The 12,133-nt window shown below is 35.5% G+C and overlaps 1 protein-coding gene and 1 long non-coding RNA gene across 4 annotated transcripts in view; both read left to right on the plus strand.

Annotated features, from left to right (window-relative positions):
* OTLD1 (OTU-like cysteine protease family protein) overlaps positions 1-12,133 on the plus strand; it is a 55,383-nt gene that overhangs the window by 12,519 nt on the left and 30,731 nt on the right. For all 3 annotated transcript variants that reach the window (XM_089807924.1, XM_089807923.1, XM_089807925.1), the window contains exons 5-7: positions 11,332-11,410; positions 11,519-11,664; positions 11,829-11,894. In XM_089807924.1, the coding sequence (XP_089664050.1) occupies positions 11,332-11,410; positions 11,519-11,664; positions 11,829-11,894 (291 nt within the window). The remainder of the gene's footprint in view (positions 1-11,331; positions 11,411-11,518; positions 11,665-11,828; positions 11,895-12,133) is intronic.
* Positions 634-1,978, plus strand: LOC149531588 (uncharacterized). Its single transcript, XR_016359065.1, has 2 exons — positions 634-1,054; positions 1,163-1,978. It is a non-coding gene; the product is annotated as an uncharacterized LOC149531588 (long non-coding RNA).

Consider the following 12,133-nt stretch of genomic DNA (forward strand, 5'->3'; position numbering starts at 1 on the left):
GTGGATTCAAATGTAGCATATATTTTGAGTATTTCATTTTTGTAGAGATTAATTGGTGATTATTATCTTGATTAAGTGTCTCAGAATATTGAAGTATTGTGTATTAAATTCATTCCATCACAGTAAAGGAGATTATTTTGTGGTGTGGCGGGGTTTTCCCCTGAGTAGGAGGGTTTTCCCAGGATAAATGTTTGTGTCTTCTGTTCTTGTATATTTTGAAGTTTCAGAATTTTGTTGAATGCTATTCTGGTTCCTAAAACTTAACATGGTATCAAAGCCAGGTTTAAGAAAATGATCTGAATCAAAATAGGAATATTGGGAATTAAAGCAATGTAAAATTTGATGAAATGTTGTGGATTTTCTTTTATTCTTGATGGTTGGCAAATAGAGAGAGCTTTAGGCTTAGGTAGGACGATGGAAGTGTGTGATAGAGACATTAATTTTACCTCGGGACAAAAGAGAAATTGCAGAGATGGAATTACTATCATTGTTGGCAAAGACAAAATCCTTTTGGATGTACCATTTTTTTTTGTCCGGTAATGGGCTGAAGCCTAGACTAATTAATATTATTTGTTCTAATTAATTATTATTATGTGTTCAGTTCGAGTAGACTTGAACCCAAGACCTCTCACATGAGAGGCTCACAAGTTACTGTTTTGTTGTAGGTTCTTGCCGTTGGATGTGCCATATTAAGGCGCGAGTTTCCTGGACAAATCCAAGGGAAAAGGAATGATTTTGTGAAACTCTTAGGATGATTAAAGAGTCCCAACAATTCAAAATTCTCTGTTTGCTCAGATCTATCTTCAGGAAGATTAGACAATAAAAAGATCACAATTTTTTTATTATACCTTTGAATATTGTTTATAAACTTTATTTAATTCATGCTATGATATCGACAACTCATGTATATCTTTAGCATTGATCTGCATATTTCCCTTCAAATTAGTTTGATTATTTGAATTACTACTAACCTCTCCTAGAATGCTTCCAAAACGGATCTAGAAGCAATGGGATGATGAGAGATTACGTGCAAAGTTGTGCAGGCTGTAAAAATGTACATGGAGACTGTGCTTGTAGCCATAGGACTGAATTTGTGTTACATAACTTCATTATAGAGGAAGATCCTGTTCAGTTTGTCATTTTCATTTGTTTCTTGGAATAGGAAGAAATGAGATTTAGAGGGAGCTTGTGTGGTAGAGGAAGTGTCAAATCCTTTTGCAGAGGATCAACAAGCTCGTGGGGCAATATGACTGCTAAAGCTTCTTGTTTAGTCGACATTGGAATCAGATCTATTCTGTTATAATAATCAAAGTAGTATGCTGTCCCAGCTGAGAGGAAGACTACATTTAGAGGGAGTTTGTCTATTTTTCACAGGCCACCTTGGACTGAGAGCTCAGAAGATTGTATCAGATTCAGAGGGAGTCAGTTTGGGAAGCCAGAACATTGATATTTGTTCCACCCTCTGGGAGTAGCTATGTTGGATCTACCCTGTGGGAGTAACCATGGTTTCTGGTAGTAGCCATGGTGAATGTCATGCTAGGATGACGATACTATGTTGAGAAAATCTGTGGTTAGATTTTGTTGTTGACATTTTTTAGTTGCAGCTCCATTGTGCTTCACAAGTTGAGACACACTATGACATATGAATGATCTCTCTTGCTAAGAGGGAGTGTTATTGTTTATGGTAGCTACAAAGGAGCACCGCCACACCCACGTCATTTGTGTAATTCTGCAGAAGTATTCAAGGGTCATTGCACATGAATGATGTGGAATCATGTGTATTTCTAAGAGATTCACATGGAACTCAAAGAGGCTTGGGTATTGTCATTCAAGAGTCTCCCCATGGCGCATAAAGGGGCACAAGGAGAACCGATTGAATATGGTCAGTTGTCTGTTTGAGAATGGAAAGAGTCTTCCATTCAGAGAGTTTTTGCATTCTATAATAATTCAAGCATTTGGGGGATGCTGTTTTTGGTAATCGTTTCCATCTATTTATGAGTCGCTGTTATCATATTGCTACTGTTATTGCTATGCATTTTTCTAAGCATGTATTGTGCATTTTGCTGTAGCATATATTCGGAGCATTTCATTATTGCAGAGATTCATTGTTGATTATTATTCTGATTAAGTGTCTCAGAATATTAAAGTATTGTATTGAATTCATTTCATCACCATAAAGCAGATTATTTTGTGGTTTGGCTGGGTTTTTCCCTCTAGTAGGAGGGTTTTCCCAGTATAAATGTTTGTGTCTTCTGTTCTTGTATAGTTTGAAGATTTAGAATTTTATTGAATGCTATTGAAGATTTAGAATTTTATGAATTTGTGGAAAACAATCAGCATATGACAAAGAACAGCAATGTTGAATCCAAACATTATTAGAGTTTAATATCAATGATACCAATTGTAATATTGGGCACAGCAAACATGACAAATCATTGACTTGTATTTTGAGGCAAGTCACCAACTGGTATAAATTCTTAGGTAATAAGATTCAATATACATACCTTAAGCGTATCAACACTGATAAACAAATATATTTTATTGGTGATTGAGAATATAGGATTACTTAAAATGTCTACCTTTAAAGATAAATAATAAGTGGTTAAGGTGGCCAGCAATATCACTACTATGGAAAGAGTGAAGTGATGCAATTACTAGGAATAATCTGTCAAAGGGACATAACCTTTAAGGGGGCTAAAATTATAAATGAAGCCGCGCCAAGTGAAGGGATCAGAAAGGAATGATGTGAATTATTATATATAATTGGTATTCATCAAAGCAGATGAATCATATTATAATGCTGGCAAGCATCTATGAGTTTATTAGTGATTTACAAAATGTTATATCTGAATTCTATCAAGGATAAGGAACCCTTATATTGTCATATAAATAATGAAATCAGACAAAATGTTATATCTGAATTCTATCAAGGATAAGGAACCCTTATATTGTCATATAAATAATGAAATCAGAATTATATATATATATATAAATAATGAAATCAGAATTATATATATATATATATATAGACACAGACACAGGATATATTAAGAGGAAGCAGTCAATATGATACAAGGACACCTACTTTCTAATGAAACCTGATAACATGTAAGGACAACGAAGGAGGAGTGATATGGAAACAAAAACAGACCTAGAACAGAATAGAACAGCAGAAGGATCATAAATGCGGTAGGACAATTTATGTAATAAAACCTTAAGTTGCTGTGGAATGAAGAGATAGTTATGCATATTTGTTTATGTTAATTATATAGATATGAATACACACACCAGACTACACGCAGACAATGAATGCTTGAGTCTAAGACACACACACATGCATTTACTAATATGAATTTCTGTTGCAATAATCAAATTTGTTGAGGGAAGGGAGGGAGTGCAAGGAGGGGGAACAACATAAATGCTCTCATTTGAATATGTGAATTAATGGCAAAGTATAAGGGCTCCAAGAAGGTGGTATCAGCATTGATCCTGCTAACCTTGCAGGGTAAAGCCAAAAAAAAATGACGCATCCTATTCAAGGAGATTTGAAGGTCTAGGGAAGGATCAAATAATATTTGTATTCATGTGGATACTTTGTGTATGCTCCTTCTTTTCATACGTTCAGGTGTATGCTTAGTGTTTTCAAGTGGATGCTCCATGCTTGAGAATAACTAGAGTGAACCGAGAGATGTGAGTCTGGATTTGTGCAAAAGTTGGCTTAATCCAAATCAAATATGATGCTGTTACAGATGATCTTGCTCCTTATCTCAATAATATTTACGGAAAACTTGTTTGAGAATTGTAATCCTTACAAATTCTCAATACCTCAGTTAATATCAGAGGTGTACAATAGAAGCTAGTTATATGACAAGGAGGATCCAAGGATTACAAATCTCCTAGGACTAGTTTAGGGACCCTCACATTTAAATTTTTGATTAAACTATCATTGCTTGAGAATAACCACTCTTAGGATGGGTGGATTGTCATCCTGCTGTCCTAAGACCTCAAAACTGACACATACACACATATGTAAGTATGTATATATATGTATATACATACATATATATATGTATATACATACATACATATATGTATGTATGTATATATCGTGGATAGCTTCATTTGAAGAGGACGCAAACTAAGACTAAATATGTAGAAACCTCAACAATTTCATACATTGATCAAGGAGAAGTTTTGATCAGAAAAGTAAGGCATCCTTTTGTTATTGATAAACATAGTCTTGTGGTGATTAAGAGGCAGCAATTATATGACTCAAGGATACCTCCCATCTATTGACTTAATAACATTTAAGGGAAAGGAAGGTGGCAATGTTATGGAAACAAAAGTTGACCTTGAACAAAATAAAATAGTAGTAGGGGAAGAGACCCAGTATTCGCCCAAGCTAACTTCATGCACCTAGATCTCCTAAATAGAAAGTTTTTGTTTACCTCCATAGCTGACTCGAGAGCTTAAAGCTAACGTTTCGACATTTGGGCATTTATGGATCTTTCTGTAGAGGTCGCAGAGTGTGAAGTGGTTGAAAAGTGCCATTTTAAAACACCCACCCAATACCAATTATGTTCACCCCCCAATAGTCGCTTACCAAAAACCACCAAAAACACTAGTACTTGTGGTAAAATGTCCTAGTAGTCATAATGAAATGTCCCAATAGTGGTGCACAAATGGGTCAAATACTAACCAAAAAAGCTAAAAAATGATTGACTATTAGTACATGTGTGATCAGCTATTGGAGGGTATGTATGACATCTACTCTATCATGGTCATTGGACCCCCTAATGGCTACTAGGTCTCTTCCCCTAACCCTTATGAATTTTTGTTGCAATGATTGATCACGTTGAGGGAAGGGAGTGTAAGTAGGTGGGACAAGGAAGAATCCCTCATTAGGAACACCACTTCATGAGAATGGTTATGGACCACATAAGGCCAAGGGGGATAGAGTTTTCGCTCTTGGGTCCAGGTTTGAGGACCATTTTGAGGGCACTCTATTACAGTCTCCCTTATGAATCCCACATTGATCAATTGTTGAAGCCAAAGTTCCTAGATTCGGATCAAACTTGACAAGGTTGGCCCAACTAGAGACTCGACAGAGTGACAAGAAATTTATAGATTTTAAGGATTTAAAACATGTTTCATGCACTCGTTATTGAATAAAGCTTAAAGACATAATCACATCATCAAATAGAAGCTAGTTTGATCACATACATAAATATATGTCAATTACATAAGTATAAATGCAAATTGTAGTTGAAGGAAATATCAAACTTAGATATATAAATATAAATATTGTCAAATGTATATAAAACTCATGTAATATGAAATCCTCGAGAAAAAATCTTTCGAACATATATGGAAACAAAAGTAAGTCTATGGGCTGTTTTCCAAAAATGTTCCAAACATCCCTCTTATAAAGGTGTCTAAGGTAGGTCTTGGATGATTGAACAATCATAGTTTGTGTTTATGAGATGCCACTTTGACCAACATTAGTTGTGCTTGTACCTGTGTCTATTTGTGCTCTATCCTCCTTTCTTATGATCAGTAGACTCAGTAACCCATTCGAATTTTTGATCGACCTCTACCATGCTTAGGTTGGAGTCATTGTCCATAATTTTTCTCTTTGTAAAATAAAGGTTGTATTGACACATACTGGATCATTCCACCTCTCTATGGACAATCTATCGTGCCTTTTAGAGTTAATGTGGTTGAATATGCTCTCTATTTGGGCATACAACTTGAAGCGCTACATGGATAGTTCAATATGCTGATGACAATTCTTTGAAGGTTTGAGGTTTTAGGCTTAAACATTTGCCACCATCTCTTTGGCATAAGAAAAAGAAAAAAAACTTGTCTCAGTAGTCCCTCATGCTCTGCAACAACCGCAATGACAAATACCACACACCCTAGTGAATGTTAGACGGTCAACAAGGCTAAATAGACCTCTAGAAAGATTTTCTTTCTCTTTGTATTCTGTTTTATTAACAGATGTTGGTGAACTTGAATGCTATGATGAAGTTGTACAAGTGGAGACAAAGATTCTGCAGAGTCTGCAATGAAAGAAGAAATGGACTACTTGTTGGAAAATCAGACTTGGGATTTATGCAAGTTGCCCTAGGTAAATGGGCTTTATAGAATAAATGGGTTTACTGGTTGAAAGAAGAGGATGGAGGTAAGAAAAGATTTAAGGCCAGGTTAGTGGTAAAAGGGTTTGCACTAAAAAAGGGCATTGATTTTGATGAGATATTTTCTCCTATTGTTAAAATGACTTTTATTTGTACTGTATTAATTATTGTGGCTACTAAAGATTTGCAGTTGGAGCAACTTGATGTTAAAACAACTTTTCTTCATTGTGATTTGGATGAAGAAATATATATGGTGCAACCTTAGGGATTTGAGGTCAAAGGCAAAGATAATCTAGTGTGCAGATTGAAGACAAGTTTATATGGCTTGAAGCAAGCACCTCGGCAATGGTATCTATTTAATAGTTTTATGAATGAGCATGGTTATATTCAGTGTCATTCTGACCATTGTGTTTATTTTAAGAGGTTAGATGATGACAACTCATTTTTTTTAATGTTTATATGTTGATGATATGCTTGTAGCTGGGTCTAACACAGATCACATTAAGGGGTTAAAAGAATAGTTAGCACATTCATTTGCTATGGAGGATTTGGGGGCAACAAAACAAATCCTTGGTATGAAAATTTGCAGAGATAGGAAGCATAGAAAATTGACATTATCTCAGGTTGATTATGTTGGTTCCCAAAACCGCAGATTGGAAATCCAAGAGCCTGCCACTTCTTTGATAGGATTCCGCAATCAATTTTGGCCAACGACTAATGGATCTGATGCCTGTAGGGAGGAATATACAGATTTTTTGACTTCAATAATAGAAAGACTAGTGCCTTTGCTCATTCGGGCAATAGAGTCAACTTTAGTGAATTTTCACTTACAACTTTATAAAGTTCTTGTGCACCAACAATTAAATAATCAAGATGCGACAAACCAAATATTATGCAATCTTAAATTAGTCCAGATTGAGCTTTAACTCTTCTTGTAGGGAGACAAACTAGACACAGATATAAAAACAATTTAATATTTCACTATATCTATGATAATCTCCTTGAACTAGGTTGCAGCTTCCTCCTTGGTAAAATTCTAAATGGATTGGTCATCCTCCATAGAGTGCCATTGCCTTCTAGAGCTGCTCGTATCTGCCGCCCTTGTCAAAGACATGTCAACCCACATCCTTGCTCGCATGGACTCTTTAATGGCCTTGCATTTTCCCTTGCCCAACTGGTACCTCAAGTGTTCTCCAAGTGGACACATGCTCTTCCTTGGAGTTGGCTTCATGAAGCCTTTGTTCCCCTCCTCCAAAGCCCAAACCTTTTCCTGCAAAAATTTGACCACTTTCCTCCTACCTTCGGCCGCTTTCGATATATGTACCTCACGGGGAGTTGCAGACAACCACACAACTAGGTGTTAAAACGATGAATCACCACCTCCAATCTTCCTCCATGGTTCCTACCTCATTTCTAGCCCTTCCCTCAATTCGCCTCTTAACCTCATCAACACCCAAGAGCCATTTTGGGTTGATACTCACAATGATGACCCTCCAAATTTCCTCTTTTGTCTTCCCTATGAGCAGTTCCAAAGCAACAATGAGGGAAACAATGTTTAGATTGGTCCTCCTTCAGTAGGAGTCCATATATTTTGGGCCAAAAATCTTCATAATGACACTGATGAATTTATGGTCTTCGATGAGAAAAACATTCATTAGTCGCCTCATCGAAATTTTCCCTTTATAAGCCTATGTTTGATTCTTAGAATCCAATGAAAAGTTGGCCTCCATTTCTGAATTCTCCGCTCAAATGCATGCGAAAAAAGACTCCTCCTTGCTTAAAAACTCTCCCATGAATGATCTGTAAGCCCACATTTCGAATATGAATGCGGATCCTTTGTCACGTGCAGAGGATTACTTGTTCATGAGTGTCTTTGGTTACAGGGGTAAATAATTGTAAGTCACTCCTTCAAAAGGAGGCGAGTGGACATAATGCCACTTATGACACACTAACCTTCGTCGAATTTAAGAAGCCCAAAGTATTCAAATATGTTGTTCTAGTTCCCAAAGAGGGCATTTGCTCCCAGGTTGGCCAATTTATCTGCCACCTTATTTGCCGCTTTGTAAACAAGGGATATTCTGAAGTCCACAAACTTCTTCAGTAGGCATTTAATCTAGTTAATGTGCTTATCGAGATGCCATGACTCCAATTTGCCTTTCTTAATCCCATTAATGATAATCTCTGAGCCTACATCTAGATGCACTTGCTTGATACCCAGCTTGACTCCTAACATTAGAGCCTCTTTTGCTGCTTCACATTCTGCCACATTGTTGGTCCCAACCCTAAGTCTTTTAGCAACAAAAGCCGAGTTGCCTTCATAATCCCGTGCTATACATCCACATCTAGATATACTTGGATTTCCTCGAGCAACCCCGTCAAAGTTAATTTTGATCCATCCTTTCTCTGGTGGTTGCCAAAAACACCTTTCCTTCCTGAGACGAGGATTAACCCTTGAAAGCCCATTAATGGGCATTTTTCTTACTTTTTAACTGGCAATGCCAACCAAGTCTCATTAGTGGGGCTTAGCGACTTGCAATTTCTGGTGAGTCATGGCTTGGATGCGTTCTTTACAAGTTTGGGCCCCTTGGACTTGTCTAGGATCACTTGGCGGCTCGTGACAAATTGAGTTTAGGTTTGTCTAGGCAATTTTGGGAACTATGGGAAGAGCTTCTTGAATAAGGAGTATCATGTGTGGAATATGACTATGGTAGTGGAGTACTTAATACCTTAAATATGATTTACTTACAATGTCCCCAATTTCTAAAGTGCTGATTTATTTAATTAATTTTTATCAAGTTGTCAAAAATATTTAAATGATCACTTATTAATAATTTAATTTAATTACAATAAAATAATAAAATATTATTATGCTACTTTATTTATTATATTTCTCCAACTCGGCCTATCTTCTAGATACTTTATGGAGATCTTTATAAGAGGGGTACCTGGTTATGGATTGGGTTTTCTTTTCATTTGATAAATCAACTTATGATTTCTAGTGATGATAATCTTCAGGAGTTTGATTGAATAATTGGACAAAAACCTATCTCTTTCAAAGGGTTGGATACATGATGGAGTCCACATCTGTGCCAAATTTGTGAGCATTTGCTAATAAATAATTTTATTTGTTTCTGTTACTTATTATGGATAGATAAATGTTGTAAATTTTGAATAATAGAAGTCCATGGGTATATGTGGCATGAGCTTATTTGGGGTTTATCATTATGGCATCTGTGGAGTAAATAAAAGGAATTCAACAAGATAGAAGGGTTGAATATTTAATATCTGCTATTTGTTTGATAACAACTTTAGAATTTCGAATTCCGTGAAATATAATAGCAGTTGTATAATTGGTGAGATAAATATTTTTGGTGATTAATATCATGGAAAGGGGTTAAATTAAAAAGAGGTTATTAAGAGGGGCCAAACTAAAAAGAGAATATTATCATTTGATTGTTGAGCTATATATTATTGGCACTAATATGAATATATTGAAATTGAGAGATCATAAGCTTTCTTGGGGGAAATTGTTTGGAAGTGAAATTAATACTTTTTGAGACTCTGAAACTGTTTGCAGCTCTGGCCAATACGAGTCTTGGTGTTGGTGTTAGCACGATGGCAGTCTCCTTGACATGGGAGGCTATCTTTTGGGTGGCAGTTTACTGGTTCTTGCTCTTTGCATTTTGGGGCACAATATTTAAAAAAAAAAATGAAAAACGCATAATTAAATTACATTGCCTGAAAATTTGCTGCTCACTTTTTTCTTGGAAATTGTGTGGATTTATTTGATAAAATACACGTTCCACGTGGCCCTAGTTTGGGACCATGGCAAGTCACAATTTACTTGTTCTTTCTGCTTATTTGATTATAGTTGGGAGCAATTGTTCATATATTTTTGTCATTTCTGTCTAAGCCTTTGGCCAAAAGTACCTTTTTCTTGTAAATTGTGTTGATTTGTTCGATAAAAGACACGTTCCAGGTGGTCCTAGGTTGGGGACCATGGGAAGTCACAATTTACTTGTTCTTTCTGCTGATTTGATTATAGTTGGGAGCAATTGTTCTTATAGTTTTGTCATTTCTGTCTAAGCCTTTGGCCAAAAGTAACATTGTCTGACATTCTGCCATTGTCCTCTTTATCATTAGGTAAATATGGATGAAACATTTGCCAAGTTACCAGTGAGCACATACTATCTCAGACTCAGACTTGTCAAAAAAGTGAGGCAAAGTCTAAGAATGAGTCTGCAAATTCAAATGTTGTAAATGCTAACATGTATCTCACTAAATAGACTGGTTCTTCCATTCCAGAAGAAAATGCCGTTGATCTTGAAATAAGTGAAAATTTGAATCTGTCAAATCAAAGTTGCAAAATTTAAAATCTTTCAAATTAATATTCATGGAATATTAGTTGCAATGCTTAAATAAAGAGCCAGTGCTTAAAGGTGGGTTAAATTTTTATATTTTACCCTAATTATCAAGATAATTTTTGAGGATAATTGTCAATTCAATATTGCCTTTCAAAAGTTAGGGCAATCCAAATTTAAGAAGGAAACATTATAGATGATATGTAAATATAATCCTTAAGAAATTCAACAGTATGCTTTGAGTTTTTTCTTTATTGTGATATACACATGGCTATGAGTCATTAAGTGGCTCATTATTATTACCATCTTAAAGTAGGATCAGAAAAGAATATTTAATGTGATTTATAGTGTATACACAAGTTGAAAAAACTTTAACAATTTTATTAAATTTCAATATTTTTTCTGCTGTAAACACAGCAACAGATGTATATTAAATTTCTTTAGTATAAAAGTTAAATGACAATGATCAGTGTTTGAAGTATGTGAATTTAATGTTGAATGTATGCCAATCCAAGCTGGCAAAATTTCTTGCAGTCCACTTGCGGAGGATTCTGTGGTTATGGTTGACTCACAGAGTCTCAATACTCTGCGTATGAATGCCTTCTGTTTAGTATGCATCCACTGCGGGATGGATAATGTATTATGTTTTGAAATGGTTGGTTTATAAGTTGATTGTGAACATAAATGCAAGTGATGCATTTTCTCTGTTCTATATTTTTTCCTCTGCCATACTCTTGATATTTGAAGGGATGTCCCTTAATTTGTTGATAAGAAAGCTTTACAACATTTCTTCATGGATGTAAATGACAGTTGCTGTATAATTGATGAAACAGGTCTATGGAAACAATATGGAAATCCAGGCAATGTCAGAAATGTACAATCGTCCTATTCATATTTACATATACAGTATAGGTATGAGATGTTTGAGCTGTACAGTACACTAGTTTATGATAATTTGGGAGACTGTTAGATTTACTTCCCTTACCATGGTTCTAACTGTTGAATTTAAATGTTTGGCAGAGCCTATCAATATTTTTCATGGGTCTTACAATACAGATTCACCTCCTATTCGCCTTAGTTATCACCGTGGTAATCACTACAATTCTCTTGTTGATCCACATCGATTATCAATTGGTGCAGGCCTTGGCTTTAGCAGCCTTCAAGGGGTGTGTACTTTCTTCTAGGCTCATTTTTTTTGAACTTGCAATTCTGGGAAACTGGTATATTTCATTTCATTACCAAGCAAAGATGCTTGATGCTCTATTAATTTATCTGCTGTTTTTCCACTCATATTAAGTTGTTGGTATATGTTTTCCTACTAAATCCTCAGGCAAATATAGATAAGGATCAGGTGAAGGCTGCGTTAAAAGCACAGCAGGACCAACAAATTGAGAATGTAAGTTTTGTAGCAATCAATAGTGAACTTGTGGGGCAGATTTAATAATTTGAACATCAACTAAGTTAAATGATTGAATCATGGATGCAGAACCTAGTTATAATTTCTTCCTTCAATTTTTGTTTGTATGCAGAACCTAATATCCGCTAGGAAATTCTAGATATACTAGTTAACTTATTGTGCATTATTGTGGTATTTAGATATGCTAAAATATTATATTCTTAGAGAGTTCAATCTTT

The sequence above is a fragment of the Cupressus sempervirens genome, chromosome 11 (genome assembly GCF_028749045.1).
Source record: "Cupressus sempervirens isolate cs-2001-9-10 chromosome 11, ASM2874904v1, whole genome shotgun sequence".
In the NCBI taxonomy this organism is placed as follows: Eukaryota; Viridiplantae; Streptophyta; class Pinopsida; order Cupressales; family Cupressaceae; genus Cupressus; species Cupressus sempervirens.